The 19132-nt window shown below is 42.2% G+C and overlaps 1 protein-coding gene across 2 annotated transcripts in view; it reads left to right on the top strand.

Moving 5' to 3' along the window:
* Window positions 1-19132, top strand: part of RASSF5 (Ras association domain family member 5) — a 109311-nt gene that overhangs the window by 57599 nt on the left and 32580 nt on the right. Inside the window, exon 1 of one of the 2 annotated variants that reach the window (XM_051998509.1) lies at window positions 7893-8491. The exons of the other annotated variant lie outside the window; for it this stretch is intronic. Within the exon in view, the coding sequence (XP_051854469.1) occupies window positions 8372-8491 (120 nt within the window). The 5' untranslated portion in view covers window positions 7893-8371. Of the gene's footprint in view, window positions 1-7892; window positions 8492-19132 lie in introns of those variants that run through there. 2 annotated transcript variants of the gene reach the window in all.

The following is a 19132-nucleotide window of genomic DNA, read 5'->3' as shown; positions in this document are numbered from 1 at the left end:
CTCCTGCTCTTGTTCCTTCTTTCCTATATGTCATGATCACTGCAGAAGCAGAGGGAAGGGAAATCCAGACTGAGAGCCACTTTGTAATTTTTTTTGGTTTCATGATCTTTCATGGCTTATTTCCTTCAGTCTAAAAGCATTTATTAAACTCTAACTATGTACCAGACACTGTGCTAGTGCTAGGGATGCAGTAGCAAAAGTGAAAGTCTTTGCCCTCAAGGAGTTTTCATTCAAAGACTCACAGAATTTTAAAATTGATAAGGATCTCAGCAATCATTTCATGAAATTGATCCCAAATATGATAGACTCAACAAGTGGTCATCCACCTCTGCTTAAGGACCTCCATCTAGGGGGAATCCACCACCTCCCGAGGCAACCCATTCTACTTTGGGCCATTAGAAATCTTTTCTGACATAACACAGAAATTGATTTCATCACTTCCACCTTGTTTTGCCATTTGGGGTCAAACATGTCTAGTCCCATCCAGGCCAATCTAGTGGTTCAGATTTGGGACTGACATACCATGAGACAACTGCAGACCATCTATCTGTCAACAAAAGGAAGCTCTCTTAATCACAATATAGGAAGTCTATTCAGCAAGGATTGCATTGATTCAGTTGGGTACAGCTTACCTGCCTCTGTGTTTAATATGCTGGTGCCAGGGGAGGATTTCCTGACTCCTTATGTCCTGCCTTTGGTATTTAGGCCACTAGAAAACTGTTGTCATGATTCTAGTCTTAGTCCCCTGGGCTAATTAAATTTTGAGTATGAATCCAATATTTTTTAAGGAAAAATTAAACCAACCTATGTGGGGGTTAGGAGGCTCAGACAAGTTAGAAGAAACTAACCCAATTTGTTTAACAAAAACTCCAACATGGCAACCCTTTGACTACATAATCCTGTCTCCCCTGAATTTTCTTCAGCCCAGGCGCCCCTCAGAAATTTAACTTTTTGGAACACAACATGGAACATTTTAGTTGACTTCCTTTCGATTTCCCCTCCCTCTCCTCTATACCAGCCTATTAATGTTCTTCTTAAAATCTGGTGCCCAGAATTGAATGCTGTATTCCAGAAATGAACTGTTCAGGGCAGAGTTCAGAAGGACTCTTACTGCCTTGGCAGATCCACAAACCTTTATTCAGCACTTACCAGGTGCCAGACACTGTGTTCATTTTTTACAGATGGTGAACTGAGGCAAACAAGGTTAAGAGATGCCATTTTACGAAGATGAGTCTTTCTGACTCCAGACCCAGCAAGCACTATCCAATGAGCCACCTAGCACTGGGATTATAAATATAAAACAAAAAGAGAGGGTCTCTTTGCTCAAGGAGCTGGCATTCAAATGGGGAAGACAACACATAAAAGCAACTTGTCCTGGAAATTCTCTCTCGCCTCATATAGCTTAATAGCAAACCAGCTCTTCTGGTTGCCACATCATACCTCAGATTCGTACTGAACTTATGGTCCATCAGAAACCCAAGATCTCTTTCAGATAAACTATTGTCTAATCCTATCTCCCCCGTAATTCAAGGTTAGATTTTTTTTTAAATCCAGCTGTAAGACAACAGAAATCTCAAAATGAAAGAATGCCCCAGCTGTCAAGATCTTTTGTGGTCCTGACTCTGTCCTCTAGGCATTAGCTGCCTTTCCCAACTTTGGGTTATTTGCAGATTCGAACATACTGTCTCTGCCAAGCCACTGATAAAAATGTTAGCCAGCATAGGGCCAAGCACAGATTCCTCGGCACTCCATTTGAAATGTTCTGCCAAAGAAACATTTAACTAATAATAACAATTCTCTATTATTCAGCCTTTGTCAAATCCATCTAACTATTCTCACGATGTTCTTTGTCTTTTTTCTCAAGAATAGCGTGAATATATTATCAAATGATTAACAACATCCACACCATCCCTTGGATTTACTATTTCCATATTCTTGTTTGGAGGATGTTTATAGCTACATAAGTAAACGTAAAATATGTTCACATACATATGAGAGGTTTGGAGTAAGAAGGTAACAACTGAGGGAGAGAGAATAGGAAAACACTTAGGAAGGAGGTGGTGTTTCACCACCAAACCATCAGTTTAGAAGGATGCTGGGAATTACAAGAGACAGAGCTGAGGAGGAAGGGCATTTCAAGCCTAAGGGGACGGCTTGTGCAGAGGGAACTTTGAGATGGGATGTTGGCTATGAAGAACAAGGAAGCTCTTTTGGCTGGAGCATAAGAAGGAGAATGAGGTGCAGTGTACCTAGAAAGGTAGAATGGAGCCAGATTGCAAACATTTACACACCAGACAAAAGATTGTGTTTTGTCTTGGAGGCACAAGGGAGTCACTAAGTGTGATACAGCCAAGGAAAAGAGAGTTAGGAGTGGGAAGACATTTGAGGCAGGGAGATCAATGAGAAAGCTATTGCAGCAGCCCAAGTGGGAGATGATGAAAGCATAGATGAGGAGGATGGCTATATGAGTGGAGAGAAGGGAAAGATGCAAGGGATGTTATAAAAGTAAAATGAACAAATACTGGGCAACTGGCTATGGGGAGTGAAGGAGAAAGAAGCTATTCTACTGTTGTTGAGCCTAAATATTTATCTAGCTTGATTCTTAGAATATAAACACAGTCTATCTCCAGGAGTATTTTAGAGCTTTTCCAGTATGGTAGAACCTTCTAAAATAATAATAATAATATTTTGAAGGTTGCAAAGCACATTACATAAGGAGGTGCATCGGAGAGAGCACTAGGCCTGGAGTTGGGAATACTCATCCTCATGTATTAAAATCCAACATTAAACACTCACTAGCTATGTGGCCCTAGAGAAGTCACTTCACTCTGTTTGCTTCAGTTTCCTTATCTGTGAGCTAGAGGAAAAGGCAAACCATTTCAGTATCTTTGCCAAGAAAACTCCAAAACGGAGACATTAAGAGTCAAACACAAAGACAAAATAACAATAACAAATTCCTTCTAGGTCTAGGGACCTTGTCAACATAACTTGGCTCCTGTCTCATACTAAAGACTGGGCTCATTTGGGCTCATCAGTAAAAAGTAGAAGGCAGGAAAATAAATCTCAGTTCTACTATTATTTCTGTCATTAATTGGCTGGGTAACCTTGAGTAGGTCCCTTTTGTGACTCAATGTCCTTATCAGTAAAACAGTTATCCTCACTTATAAGGTCATTATGACCATCTAAAGAGTTCCTGGAATGAAAGAAGTATTTTTAAAAGCATGTATTATGTGCTTGACCCTATGCTAAATACCTTACAAATATTATCTCATTTGATCCTCACAATCTCCATTTTATAGTTAAGAAAACTGAGGTACCATTTCTCAAACATTAAGGGAATGGAGTCAAACTTATAAAAAATAAGCACCATGCCCCAATTGGTATATGATCAGAAGATATGAACTATGCCCAAAGGGCTATAAAATCATACCTATCCTTAGACCTAACAATACCACTACTAGACATGAATCCCAAAAGAGTTTTTTTTAAAAAAAGAAAAGGATCTATATGTACACAAATATTTATAGAGCAGCACTCTTCTGGGGTAAAAAATTAGAATCTGAAGAGATGCCCATCAATTGATGAATGCCTGAATAAATTGTGATATGTGATTATGATGGAATATCATTGTTCTGTGGGAAATGATGAGCAGGATGCTCCCAGAAAAACCTGGAACATCCTCCCTGAACTCAGGCAAAGTGAAATGAATTATGTACCAAGTAATAGTAATGTTGTGGAATGATCAGTTGTGAATGTCTTTGCTATTCTCAGCCACACAATAATCCATGACTACTCTGAAGGATTTATGATGAAAAATGCTATCCATAATCCATACCCACACCCAGAGAAAGAGATTATGTTTGCGCTCGCTCTCTCTCGCTCTCTCTCTCTCTCTCTCTCTCTCTCCTTTTTGTCTTTCCTCTCTCTCTCTCTCTCTCTCTCTCTCTCTCTCTCTCTCTCTCTCTCTCCTCTTTCTCTTTCCTCTCTCTCTCTCTCTCTCTCTCTTCTCTCTCTCTCTCTCTCTCTCTCTCTCTCTCTCTCTCTCTCTCCTCTCTCTCTCTCTCTCCTCTCTCTCTCTCTCTCTCTCTCTCTCTCTCTCTCTCTCTTTCTCTTTCACTTGAGATCTATGTTCTCTTTCACAACATGACTTTTATGGAAATGTTTTGCATAACTTCACATGTGCTTTCTTAATGGAGATTGGGGGTAGGGATAAGGGAAAGAACTTAAAATTTTAAAAACAAATTAAAAAAAAAACAGAAAAGAAAACTGAGGCAGTCAGAAGTGATTGAACTTGAGTTTTTCAGGCTCCAGACTCAGTACTCTTATTTATTGTACTACTTTTTAATGGAAGTATTCTGGTAGATTTTACCATCTTGGAATGATATGTGGCCCAGTATAATTACTATGTGAAAATTAGACTAGATAAGAACAGAAAGGCTCATCACAAAAGGGCTGCATGTTTCCCAGAATCTAGCACATAGTTGTTTTTGTTCAGCTGTTTTCACTCACATCTGACTCTTTGGTGACCCCCTTTTGGGGTTTTCTTGGCTTAAGATACTGGTTTGCCATTTCTTTCTTCGGCTTATTTTACAGATGATGAACTGAGGCTAACAGAGTTAAATGACTTGCCCAGAGTCATAGAGCTAGTAAATGCCTGAGGACAGATTTGAACTCATGAAGATGAGTCTTCCTGATTCCAAGCCCAGTATTCTACCTGCTGTACCACCTAGTTGCCTTGGCACATAATAGGCACTTAATAGATGCTTATTGAATGAACAAAGGTTAATTGAGGTGAAAATGTTTTGGAAAGCTTGAAACTTAATACCAAAAATGGTGTTGATAAGCATATTTGGAATGACACGTGACATCCTATAAAAACACCATCACTTAAGAATTCTTTCCAATCTGGCCAGGCATCTAAGACGTCACTCACAGTTTGAGTCTCCCCTCTGTTTCCTGGAGGAGTATTTTGGATATAGTGTTTAAAAGGATTATTCTAAATAGTCTTTTAAAAGTGTACATTTGAAATGAGCTGCTCAGCAGGACCTTTTCTGGGAGCCCTGAGCCATTCTAAGAACATGAAGCATTGCTGGGTACAGTTGGCGGCTCATTTCTGAAAATATATCCAAGATTCCCGCCTACCTAGATGGTAAAAGCAAATATCCTCTAGTCTTTGTCGGGACAAAGCCTGTGCCCCTGTTATTGATGGCTAGTGTAAAAGGCAGATCCCCTATCTCTACATCATTCATCATTGTGTCACTTGATTTGGAAGGTGCACTGAATGAGAGAAAAGACTGATGAAGTTTCATACCAGCCTCCCTAACTCAAATGTCTTCCTGGGGAGTACCAAGTAGGATGGAGGGAGCACTCCCCCAATAAAGCTACTCCCAAATCATGCCCATGGAGAAGTTTGCCCCTTTGAAATTGAGGACCTTTTTCTTTCATTCTTGTTGCATCTGTTCCCTCTCCTGACCCCTACCACCTACAGCCATTTGTTCTCTTGTGACCAGAGGCTGAGGCAGCTACTGGTATTGACTTTTCTGCCTGAGCCAAGGGGGCCTGTTGGGGGTGCAGGGTTTTAGTTATCATGTGTCTGTGCCTGCCAGGCACTCCTAGGCTTCTGGGAAAAGGTTTGTGTGGAGAAGAGGGAGCCAGTTTAAACTGCCATCTGAACCCTCCTGGCAATAACAAATTCAGAGAGTCAGTGTGGTGTAAAAGGGAAAAAAAACATTTTGAATTTGGGAGACTTCAATTCTCATCCTGAGCTGGACAGTTTTGTTACCATGAACAAATTCTATAATCTCTCTGGACTATTATTAACTTTAGCTAAAGGGGGCAAGTTCTTAGAACAATATTAGGACTTGAAACTGAATTGGTAGCTTAGTGAAATCTTCCCTTCCACCAAGTTTTCACTGGGGAACATCTGAACATCTAAATGAAGGAGCCTTGCTCTCCTGAAGGAGCAAAGTCATGGAATGGTTCATGTCTTTGGGATTGCAGGGATTCAGTATTGAAGAATCCTTAATTAAGCCATTGCATACACAAAGTCTTTTGTGATTTTATACAGTTAGAGCAATAAGACTGGCCTCATATAGTGTCCACCACTAGTTCTGGATATTTAAAGGCATTGCTCTATCTTTCTGGAGTACTAAGTTCCATTATTATTTTTGCTGAGGCAGTTGGGGTTAAGTGACTTGCCCAAGGTCACACATCTAGGATGTGATTTGAACTCAGGTCCTCCTGACTTCAGGGCTGGTGCTCTCTCCACTACACCATCTAGCTGCTCCTCATTATCTTTTTTTCTTCAGAATCTAACATGCTTCATTTTTAAAAATCACTAATCTCATTTTTTCCCCACTTAATAGTTTTTTTCTCAATTACATGTAAATGCAGTTTTCAATGTTGATTTTTATAAGATTTTGAGTTCCAACTTTTTTTCCTCCCTCCATTCCTCTTCTTCCCCTTCCCCAAAATGGCAGGCAATATGATGTAGGTTATATATGTACAATCATATTTAACATATTTCCATAATAGTCATGTGAGAGAAGAATCAGAAAAAGAAAAAAGAAAAAAAATGGAAAATGGTATGTTTCAATCTGCCTTCAGACTCCATAGATTTTTCGTTTTGTTTTGTTTTGTTTTGTATGTGGATAACATTTTCCATCATGAGTCTTTTGGAATCACCTTAGATCACTGTATTGCTGAGAAGAGAAGTCTGTCAAAGTTGATCATCATATGTTGCTGTTATTGTGTACAGTGTTCTCCTGATTCTACTCACTTCACTCAGCATCAGTTCATGTGAATCTTTCCATAAATCCCGTTATCTTTAAGGCTGGCGTGATACCTGTATTATGTTGAGAAAGCAGACAAATGTGTTCCAGCACTAGCCCATAGGAGGCAGCATGGCATAGTAAAAATAGTGGATCCAGAGTGAGATAATGGATTCAAACCCACTTTCTACCTGTATGACTTTAGGTTGATCCTTTAATTATTCTGGATCTAAGTTACCTCATATATACAGTAATGGGGTTTCGAGTAGATAGTTCCAAGATCTTTCCTAGCTATAAATCTATTGCCACAGGGACCAGAAATTGAAGGGCAGATAACCAGTATTACCTTATGACCTGTGCCCCAGGAGGCCAAGAACCTCTGCAGTTCCTTGTTAGATGATCTAACGAATTCACAAGCATTTTTCCAATCACTCAAATGGGGTTTTCACATGAACCCTCCCGGATATTGGGATTGGGCAAAGTCTGTTAGAAATATCTCTTAGACATCTAAGAATATGTAAATAAGCTTTGCACAGTTTCGGGAGTCTAAAAATGAATCCCTCCTCTGTAGTTAGTTCCTAAGGACCCTGGGTCAGTTGTGCAAATGAGACAGTTTTCTTTGCATATACTTCACTTGTGTTCACAAGGATTTTCCAAGTCTCTTCTGGCAACTTTTCTGCTAAAATGGGATTTCTTCCACGATTGACATTTATTGATTCTCTTTTATTTTTCTATTCATGTCGATTGACCCAGGTTCGGTACCCCAGAAGCCCACAGCAGAAAGCCGCTGTAACTGAGTTGGAAAGATGTAGAGGAGGAAAGAGTTTTTGCTCCATTTTTATCCACATCCCTTAATCATTCGTGGATGCTAAAGAGTGGGTTGTATTTCCTAGAATCTAGAGAATGAATGGCTTGTTCCTAGCCTCCCGATCAGGCTTGAGGGCAGCCAGCACCCATCCTTACCTGGGCACCAGAGAGATTGGTTGGCACCCCCCCCCCACTCCCTTCCCAGCCCAGCCTGCACTCAGTACTCATGACAGCTTTGTAGGAAGCTTGAAGAGAAACCTTGCAAGAGGAAGTGGCTTCTGAACTCCACTGCAAACTCCGAGAGTGGCAGGAAAGGGGAGGGGGAGGGTGGGGGGCAGTGGTGAGATGGTGAGCTTTGCATGCTCAGCCCTGCTGCGACAGAGGAGATTAAACCACAGATGGCGAGTTTGAGAGGGAGGCAAAGAAAAAACTCGCCCGGCTCTGACACCGGTGTTTTGTAGCTGCGCCGATTGGGGAAAGGAGGGCTGTGGGCGGAGAAGGGAAAAGGTTAGTCTCCGGAGGAGCCCGCCGTCCTTTCGTTAAAGTGGAGGAAGGAGGGGGCAAGAAAAACCCGCAGAAGCAGGATTGGAGGCGAGGAGGTGTTTGGAAGCAGGAGCACGAGGGAGCACACTGGATCCTGCTGCTGAACAGCAACTGAATTGAGAAATCCTCCGGCTCCTGCCCCCTTCGGAGCTGCGGGGGTCTCACCTCCGCGCGCGCTGCCCCCCCACCCCCACCCCTGCCTCGCGCCCACGAACTAGAGAGCAGCCTCCCGTGGCGGGCGCCCGCGGTAGATGACCGTGGACAGCACCATGAGCAGTGGGTACTGCAGCCTAGATGAAGATCTGGAGGACTGCTTCTTCACTGCCAAGACTTCCTTTTTCAGGAATACACAGAGCAAGGCCCCCTCAAAGGTAAAAAAGGAAAAGACAGGGAGGGAGGTACTTTTTAATTTGGGGGAAAGAGCCCCTTGTGTTCCAGACTGAGCGCTAAGGTCCCCTCCAAGTTCCTAAGTTCTGCGATTCCTTACATTCAGGAAGAAGCTATGTCTGTCTGTCCCTCCTGTCTGTTTCTCTGGCTATGAGTGGGCAGGTGCTTCTTGCCTCTGAGATACGGGAGACTACCCCTCCTGAAGATGCCGGGATGGATGGCAGATAAGGGGTGGCCTGGCACCTTTAGGTAAATTACCCAAGATAATTATGGTTTCTCCCATCTTATAAGAATATCCTCCAGGCGGTAGATAGGGTAGTCTGATGTAACTGTGATGATGCTGTGGTCCCCTGGTGGGATTGTGGGCCAGTATCACCTGGGAATGGATGAGGCTCAAAGTTGGTGGCCCCCTCTGCCTTTCTGAGCTAAATCCATGCCCCAGAAGGATTAACTGGAAGGTGGATGTCACTCTAGCTCTTAGCAGGACAAAGGTGGAGACTTCCGCATTTCAGTCCCCCATGGGACTTTGTTCAGAAACCATCTTAAAATAGAGCTCCCAACTCTGCAGAAGTAAAGAAGGGGGCTGACTTAAAAGCTAATAATTTTTTCCCACACTTCATAGTTTTTAACTTGCTAGATGGCTTTGGATCCCTATCATGAAACTTTGGAATTGGGGGTGTTTCCCTGGCTGTTTCCCAAACACAACCAACATCTCCCCAACTCTACTCCCCCAAAATGGTTCCAGTCTTGTCTCGCTATCTGTAACATATCTTGGCTTTAGGGGTGGCAGAGTTGTTTGCTTGGCTTTTTTTTTTTTTTTTTAATCAAGAGAGGAGGGCCCTGAGCCAAACTCCGGGAGAGGCTGTCTGAAAAGAGACCATTTGTTGGGGGAGATTGAGCTGTTAAATTTCACAGGTGTGTGGCGGCTCATCATTAATTCAACATTCTTATCCGGATTATAATTAACAACAACAAAAAAGATCTCAGTCTCATCTCTGGAGCCTCCCTTATCAATAATTCACCTTGCCAAGAGCCCTTGCTTAAACTGAATTGTAAGGTCTCATGTCTGGGAGATAATCGTAACAATCAGAAGATCCCGCCCTTCCCCCATCCTCTCATAATTCCTCTCTCTTCAATTCCCTTGACTTTCCTCTGCTTGATAAAAATCAGAGTTCTTTTCTCCACACTTTTCTTTTCTCCATACTTTGTGTGTTGGTTCAGTGTTCAGTCTCTGTGCTCTTTGCCAGAGTTGTTTGGTCTTCAAGGCAGCAGGATCTAGAGAGGAACATGTTGAATCTGAGTCAGAACTTGGAGCTATATTTCTTCTAGCTGTGTGATGGAGCAGCTCCCCAGAAAGCCTTTGAGACACAGTCAGAAACCTAACTTTCAGGATAAAAGAGAACCTCTCCCAACTCTGTCTCATCAGATCTCATCTGGAATATTGTATTTTGCTGGGCACCCAGGTTAAGGAGAATGTTGATGAAGCTAGAAAGTGTACACAGGAAGGCAGTCAACATGGGTGAAAGGTCTTGAGTCCATGATGTGTGAAGATGGGTTAAAGGAATTGGGCATGTTTAGTCTGGAGAAGGAAGATCCAGGGCAGACATGGTAACTGTCTTCAAGGATCTGAAGGAGGGACTAGATTTTTTTTTCCCCAGTTTGAGAACACAGAAGATGAGATGTTCCAAGAGGCCATTTTAGATTTTCTAATTCTCAGAAAAGGTAGCTTGGTGGCTTGGTGGATAGAGTGCCAGAGGTCAGAAGACTCATCTTGCTCAGTTATAATCCGGTCTCAGATACTTATTAACTGTATGACAATGGAAAGTCACTTTACCCTCTTTGCTTCAGTTTCCTCATCTGTAAAATGAGCTGGAGAAGAAAATGGCAGAACACTCCAATACCTTTGCCAAGAAAATCCCCAGTAGGGGTATGAAAAGTCAGACATGATTGAACAACAATAATCATTAGAGCAGACTAGGTCTCCTCAAGAGATGCTAAGTTTCCTCACCTTGGTGGACCCCAGGCAAAGGATAGATATCAGTTATATTATAACAGGGATTCCTCTCATCTATGAGTTGGACTGGAGATCCCTTCAGTTTCAAATTCTGTGAATCTGTGACTGGATCAATCACTTCATCTCTCTGATCCACAATATCTTTACCTGTAAAAAGGGAAAAATATTCTTTGTGTCTGGCCAGTCCTGGAAAGACTGCTTAACTCAGATTGTAAAATAGCTCACATTTAAACGACATTTTAAATTTTGCAGACCAGAAGAGGTACATAGGGTGGGTCTTATGGCTTTACATCTATAGTGCTTGCTTAATACAGTGCCCAGCACATAAATTCTTATTGATGGATCATCCCCATTTTACGGCATGGAGGTTCAGAGAAATGAAATGACTTGCTAGTGTCACACAGGTTAAGAGTGTCAAACCCAGAACTCTACTCCAGCACAGGCTTTCTGTTTCTAAGAACAAAGTGATTAAAAAAATGCTTTGGAGGTGCAAATGGTAGTGATGTAAAATCATCTTAGCACCTCTTTCTTCCTGTTCTCTGGAGGATTGCTGCTTTTGAAGGGTTTGGGCCGAATTATAATGAGTTTTGATATCAGGCATAGATGCTTTCTCCATCAGCTGAGATTCCCTTTCAGTCTAGAGCTCCACATGGTGGGGTCTGGTCCATGAATGAGAAATTACCCTAGTAGGGCTAGATTAAGGGGGTGGGGGGGTGGGATGTCACTGTGGCTGGAGGGCTCGACTGGGCTCAGGAAGAGATGCATGTGGTTTGGGGGTGGGAAGGAGAGGAGCTGGTGGGGAAATTGCCCCTATAGGAATGCTATAAATAGCATTTTCCAGAACTCTTTTCTTACTCAGCCTTACATCGAAAGGGGATTTTTTTTTTTAAAGATTCCCTTCCTTACATCATGCCGATTGCTTTTTCCTTGGCTGTTTTCCTCTGTAAGTAAGGAAAGCTGAGTTTCTAAAGGATTCCTCTTCTCCTTCATCACCTCCCACCTGCAACCCTGGGAGATGGGGTCCCCCAGGGGGAAAAATGCTTCCTCTGTTTCTGTGTGGCAATGGGTGGCAAAGCCCACACATTGGAGAGCTGTAGCACCTGCTATAAATAGCCCTGTCAGAACGACCTGTCTCCTTCTCAGCTCTTTGCTGGAGCAGAAACACAGCAACATCTTGCTACTGGCAAGAGGCTTCAACACAGCTAGTGCTGAATCCCACCCCTTCAAAGGGATAACCAGCCAGGCCTCCCTCCCAGGTCTGTGTCCTCTCTCTACCCCTGGGAGGAGGCAAGAGGAAGCCGTCAGTCACCTCCTCCTCTCACAGAGAAGGGGAACCTCATACCCGGAAGTGTGGAGCCCAAGTTGTACCAGTAGTAAGAGAAAGCACTGGCTAGATCTCAGAGTTCCGTTAGATTAATCCAGCGTGGGGCCTTCTTTTCATCAGGGGCCTTCTGCCTGTCTTCTTCTGGCCCAGTATCTCATTCAGTGGGAGAGGAACTTAATTTTGAATCACCATTTTCAGTCACAGCAGATAAAGCGGGATGTCCTGGAGGGTTCCCAGTCTTGTCATAGAAAATTAAGCCTCATTATTTATATATGTGGGTAAAATTAAATACACGTAAGTAACAGGGAATTGGGGATTTTCAATGACCGGGAGTTACATAGACCCCAGAATGATAGTGGTGTGAGTGCCCAGTGTTAATCTTCTTTTTATGGTGTTTTTACTTTTTTCATGTCCCCTCTTCCTTATATTGCTACTGTCACTGATATAGTGACACTTGTCTAACACTTATTACCATGACTGACAAATAATGAATGCTTAATAAATGTTTGATGACTGACTAGTAAGTGCTCTCATTACACCCAGCTCAGCTACTGCAATAGCTTCCTTGTTGCCTTTATTTTCTTCCCTCTCCAACGTATTTTTTCACTGCTATCATAGGAATGGACCTTATTCACAGATCTCTACACTCTCCCTATTTATTTTAAGGGACAAACTCTCCTTTTTTCAAATTCAAACTCTTTGGTCTGGCATTTAAGTCCCTCCACAGTCTGACTTCACTTTGCCTATCTAGTCTTTTTATACCACTATAAAGTAGGCTGCATTACTTCCAGTAAAACTAGACTGGTCTCCAATCCCAATTACTGTATGTCCAGCAATTTCCCATGTCTGTCCATTTGCTCACAGCTTCCTCTAATGTCCTCTTCTCTTATCCCTTCTGGAAATCCTTAAGATTCAGCTGAAATGCCACTGTCTCTATGAAGCCTTCCAGAATTCAATTCTGCCAAGTCAGCAATGATCTCTTCCCTTCTCTATCCCCCTCAGTTCCCTGAAGACCCTATTTAGTGTTTTGCTTGGACCTCTTGTACACTATTTATAATATTGTATAATGTAGCTATCTACGTTTTTGTCATTTGTAAGCTCCTTGAGGGCAGAAGTTGTGCTTTAACTGCACCTTAAATCTCGCCTGGCACCATATTCTGCACACAACAGGCATTTAATAAATATTTATAGTATTGAAATGAATGACTTTTTTTTTTAGAATATATTTGTGGTGGTTTCTAGTAATCCACTTGAAGCTAGAAGGTCAGATATAATTACCTCCAGTCTAGGAAATTAAGATATATATAGAGATGAAGTCTTGAAGCTAAATCAAGAGAGAGAGAGAGAGAGAGAGAGAGAGAGAGAGAGAAACAGAGAGAGAGAGAGAGGAGAGAGAGAGAGAGACAGAGAGAGAGAGAGACAGAGAGAGACAGAGACAGAGAGAGACAGAGACAGAGAGAGAGAGACAGAGACAGAGACAGAGAAAGAGACAGAGAAGAGAGAGAGAGAGAGAGAGAGAGAGAGAGAGAGAGAGAGAGAGAGAGAGATGGATGAAGTCTTGAAGCTAGTCAGAGATGAACTAGGATGATAATTCTGGTCCCCTATCTCTGTGTGCAGGGTTCTTTCAATGAAACCAGTGATCTGGGTCATGAGCAAAGCAAGGATTTGTTCAACTGAGGGAGCCAGAGATGGATGGGTGACTGAATTCAGGAATCAGTTTCCCCTTGTCCTGTCCTGGCAGTGACTTTTATTCTCTGCTTTCCTTTGGACTCAGAAGGAGGGTGTGACCCAGGCCAGCCATATGGCCAGTTTCCATCACCATGGGCTCTCAAATGCCTGCAGATGGTAGCAATTTAAGATTTCAGCTGCTGAGCAGTTGCCCAGACACAGCTTTTCCTAGAGCTCTGGAACCTGCCCAGAATTGACGGCTGCTGCCCATTGGGAGAGAGATGAGACAGCAGAATGTTAGAGCAGATCCTCCACGTGGCCCGGCCACTTCTCTTTGCACATGGAAAAATAAAGTTGTAAAGAGGGCGAGTGACTTCCCCACAATCACACAGCTTTTCCTTTGGTAACACTGGGGTTAGAACCCTGGTTTTCAGGCTCTAAAGCTAGAGTTTCTATACTGATATGATATTGTCTCTCAAGATGAGGCACAAATGGAGTGGCAACATAGCATCATGGAAAATAGCCACGAATAGCCAGTCTTAAGACTTGGCGTCTATTCTTGGTCCTATCACTAATTGGCTTGTGATCTTGAACAAGCCATTCCTCTTCTAGAACTTATAATTTCCCAGTCTACAGATGATGATCCCTGCTCCAATAACTTCTCCAGGAGACAGGACAGATGTCCTATCTATATTCCAAAATTGATTCAATCGAATATGTGTTAAGTCTCTATTATACATATCATGAGGATATATAAAGAAGTAAATATCACAGTCCATGCCTTCAAGAAGTGCTACAGATAAGTAGATATGACATATTGGCTTAGTGGATAAAGCATTGAGTCTCAGGAAGATCTGAGTTCAAATCCTGATTCAGATAATTCCTTGTTTTGTGACCCACGGCAATTCATTTAGCTTTGTCAACCACAGTTTGATCATCTGTAAAATGGGGATAATATAGATGTGATATAGTGAAAATTCCTGAATTTGGAGTCAGAAGACTTAGGCTCTACTTATGTCTGTGCTTATTAGCTGTGTGACTTTGGGCAAATCACAGCCTCTCTGTTCAGCTCCAACATCTTTGAAATGAGATTGAAAGCTTCTTTCAGGAACTAGACAAGAGTTGTTTTTTGAAGACATAAAAGGAAGAAGTGTCTTTGATTCTGTCAATCAAACTGAATTAATTCAACTAAAAAAAGGCAGAGGAAGAGGTACATTTGTATAGACTCATGGACAGTTAAGCTAGGGCGAAACTTAAAAGAGTCATTTTAAAGGATAATGCTCTAAAAACCAGGATGGAGGGAGAAGGGAGAAAGAGAAGAAGAAGGGGAGGAGGAAAGAGAGGGAGGGAAGGGGTAGAGGATGATAGAGAAGGAGGGAAAGAGGAAAGGGGGAGAGAGAGAGGAGAAGGGGGAAAGGGAGAGAGGAGAGAGGGAGAGAGGGGAAGGGAGAAGGGAGGAGGGGGAAGAAAGAAACAGAAAGAGACAAACAGAGACATAGACAGAGATACAGAGAGAATGACACAGAGATAGAGAGAAAGATGGAGGGAGAGAGAGGGGGAAAGAGAGAGAGACAGAAAGAGACAGAGAAACAGAAATAGATAGACACAAAGAGATGACAGAGAGAGAGAGAGAGAGAGAGAAGGGGGGGAAAGAGACAGACACAGAGAGATGACAGAAAGAGATACAGAGAGAAAGACAGAAGGAGGGAGAGAGGGAAAGGAAGAAGGAGAGATGATTAGCACATGTCCTTTAGGAAAATCACTGACAGCAGAGTGGAGGATGAATTGAAGTGGGAAGAAACTTGAAGCAGGGAATTCAATTAGGAAGCTATTGCAGATCCAAGCCTGGGGTGATGAGAGGCTACACCGGGGCGATGGCTGTGTGAGTGGAGAGAAGGGGACCCATATGGATGAGATGCTGCGAAGGTGGAAACACCAAGACTAGGCAACAAACTAGCTATGTGGGGTGAGTGTGACTGAGTTGTCAAGAATAACACCCATATTTTGAGCCTGGGTGTCTGGGGTGATGAACAATATCAGATGTTTCAAAGAGGATAAAGGTTTTTGGAAGAAAAATAAGGAATTCTCTTCTGAACAAGTTCAAGTGGACATATTCAGAAGGTCACTGAGGATTTAGGACCTGAAAATAGGTGAAAAGTGGGGACTAGCATAGATTTGGAACTGTCTGAGTAGAGATGCTTATTGAATTCATGGGAGCTGAAGTGATCACCAAGTGCCACAGAATAAACAAGGATTCATATTTTTGTGTGTGTGTGACTTGAACCCCTTTGGCAGTCTTGGGAAAACTATGGACTCCTCAAAATATTTGTAAGAGCATAAAGTTTATAGGATTACAAAGAAAAATAATTATATTTAACTAAGTTATAAATTTTTTTTTAAAGTTCACCTAGTTTGAACCTTTCATATAGAGAAAAGAAGAGGGCCTTAGGGGATATCTGTGATCAAATGGGTGTGACCTTCATGAAGATCCAGCAAAGGAGACTGAGAAAGAGCAGTCAAGCAGGTAGGAGGAAGATTTGGCAAGAGCTGTGCCACAAAAACCTGCAGGAAAGAATATCCAGGAAGTGGGTGCTCAACAAGTGAAGTATCACAGGCTACATAGAGACCAGGAATGAGAATTGAGAAAAAGTCATCAGATTTGGCAGCTGAAACCATCCGTAATTTTGGAGAGAGCACTTTCCACTGAATGATGTCAGAAACCTCATTGCAAAGGGTTTAGAATGGATGGAAAAGAGAATTAGAGGTACCACATGTAGATGATTTTCTCAAGGAGGTTAGCCCTGAAGGGGAAGACAGAAATAGAATGATAATTGTAGATCAGTTAATCAAGTGAGAGTTTTTAAGAATGAGAGAAACATGGCCATATTTGTAGGCAGCAAGGAAAAAACCATAAAAATTAGCGAGAGACTGGGAATTATAGAAGAGGCAATCTACTATTGCAGATGGGAGGGGTTTTACCTGGACAAGGAGAAGGACCATTCTATCACATTAAATAGGGATGATGGAGGTAGAAATCTAGTTGAACCCACTAGAATCAGAAATATAAAACTGGAAATAACCTTAGAGATCATCGGATCTAAGGCACTCATTTTACAGATAAGAAAACTGAGGTCCAGGGAAGTTAAACGATCACAGTCACATAGATAGTAATCTTTCCAAAGTGACTTCGCATTCAAAATCTCTGATCCTATGATTAATGTCAGTATCACTGAGGTGAAAATACCAGTGACTTCAGGAAAAAACCAACAAACCTCCCTAATGGCGTTTTTTTTTTTCCTTTTCCAAAAAGACATACCAACCTCTTGTCTTTCACTTGCTCAGATCTTTGCCATGGTGACAGGCTGAGTTTGGTTGCTAGGCAGCCAGATTCTGGCACAACACTGTTAGGAGACGGCTGGGCCCTTGCTTATGGATGGGGGCCGGGGAAGAAGGGACCCCAGGAGGGGGAGGACAGAAGAGGGGAATAGAGGAGAGAGATCTGATACTAGGATCCCATTTATCCCTCCCCTTAAATCTCATTAAATCAGAGTTAATAAGGGAAGAGGAGAAGTTATAATCATAGGATTTAGTGCTGGAAAGAGACTTAGTAATATTCTAGTTACTGGATCAGTATTGGAGCTAGAAGAGAAGTTATCAAGTCCAGCCCTTTCATTTTACAACTGAGGAAACTAAGGCGCTAAGAAGAGAAGGGACTTCTCTGAAGTCAGAGTTGCCCTTAGAATGATTTAGGGACTCTTCCCCTTGTTTTCCTTTTCTAATTTAATTTTGTCCGAATGGAAGGACCTAGCAGCATGATAAGAGTGGGATTCTAGGAGTTCTGCATTTGTAGTCCAAGGATCTGGGTTTAGATGATCAGAGATTTAGAGCTGGAAGAGGCCTTTGAAGCTATCTCATCCAGCTCCTTCATTCCATAAATGAGGAAACAGGCCCACCAAAATTAAGTGGCCCTTGCCCTAGAGTCACATAGCTAGTATCAAGCTGAACCCAGGACTTTCTAACTGCCAAGTCCAGCAATCTCTCCACTGCAACATTCCATTTAGTTCTGTTAGGGCCTGTGTGACCTTGGGCAAAGTTATTTGTCACTTCAGATGACAGCCTATTTCTTCACTTGTGAAGTGATCTCTCCCAGCTCTAAATATTGGGATCTTACAAGTCCAGAAACCTTGGGTGCTTTCAGTCTGTCCCAAGGTCAGAGTAGGATGGGAGTGAGAAGGGGAATAGGCTGACAACACATGGGTTTTTGGTGGGGGTGTGGAAGTTCTTAGGGCTATATCCAAGAATTTGGAGATGTGGTTTCAGTCCTATTTTCCTTTTCCCTATTTCCCACCTCCTGCATTCTTTGTGACTTTGAGAATGACCATTCTTGAGTCTCATTTTCTCTCATGTGAAATGGAGAGGCTCCTTGTGCAGAAAAGGGGCTTCCAGAATGCCCTTGTCCAGAAACAGTAAGAATTTTTTATGTGTTCTCTGTCTGGGATGATGAGCATTCAAAACAGAAAAGGCTTAGTCCTTAACAAAGCACATTGGTCACCAGGTCCAGGCTTTGGAGGTTAGCTTGCTTGCATTGTGGGACCTGTGGAATAACTAGGAAGAAGGAAACTCTGCCTTCAGTAATTAGTTGCTGTGAGCAGAAATAACAATTATGGGGGACCCTTTGGGAGAATGGGTGAGGGCAAAGGCAGATTTGAATTACCTGAGGAATTAGAGCCTAGAATTCTGTTTTTGCCTAAATTATACAAATAGTCATTATTGTTAAGAAAGGACCACAAAGTTCTGTATTTCTAGTGTTTAGCTCAGTTCTTTGCACATACTAAGCATTTAATAAGGGACAACTAAATGGCAAAGTAGATGGAGTGCCAGGTCTGCAGTTAGACTTATCTGCCTGAGTTAAAATCTGGCTTCGGACCACTAAGTATGTGACAAGTCATTTCATCCTGTTTGCCTCATTTTCCTTATCTGTAAAATGAGCTGGAGAAGGAAATAGCAAACCACTCCAGAATCTTTGTGAAGAAAATCCCAACTAAGGTCACAAAGAATGGAATATGACTGAAAACAATCGAAAAGCAGTAACAGCAAGTACTTAAGAAATGCTTGTTGACTTAACTCAGCAATATTTAGTCCATAGTACAGCAGAACTCTGGCTAAAACACTAGGTAATGGGAGGAAAAGTATAATCTGAAATTTACCTTTAAACGATCTATTGTCAGACCCTTATGAAATAGATAATAAGAGAGAGGACACATTTAAGAAAGACTTGAAGACAATTAACAGGCTGAATGTATATTAGGAGCAGCTTGGCAACAGGGCACTGAAAGTAAGAGTTAGGAGAACCTAAGTTCAAATTCCTACTCAGATACTCGTTAGCAAATCGCCCAGTCTCTCTCAGTCTATGTTTCCTCAGCTGTTTCTTGCAAAGGAGGGTCAGCTTCTGACCCTCTGTTGCTATTCACACAGCTTATGCCATAATTGAGGATCTCATCACCTCTGTACGCCTTGACTCATATTTCCAGTCATTAAATTTTCTTCCCCAACTTGCATCCTCTCTGATCTTTACACCCATGTCCTTACCTCTGCCTCATATGTAGAATCCCTGTTTTC

Source organism: Antechinus flavipes, chromosome 4 (assembly GCF_016432865.1).
Source record: "Antechinus flavipes isolate AdamAnt ecotype Samford, QLD, Australia chromosome 4, AdamAnt_v2, whole genome shotgun sequence".
Taxonomy (NCBI): Eukaryota; Metazoa; Chordata; class Mammalia; order Dasyuromorphia; family Dasyuridae; genus Antechinus; species Antechinus flavipes.
The sequence above is the reverse complement of the archived record's forward strand: the minus strand, read 5'-3'. Positions and strand labels throughout refer to the sequence as shown.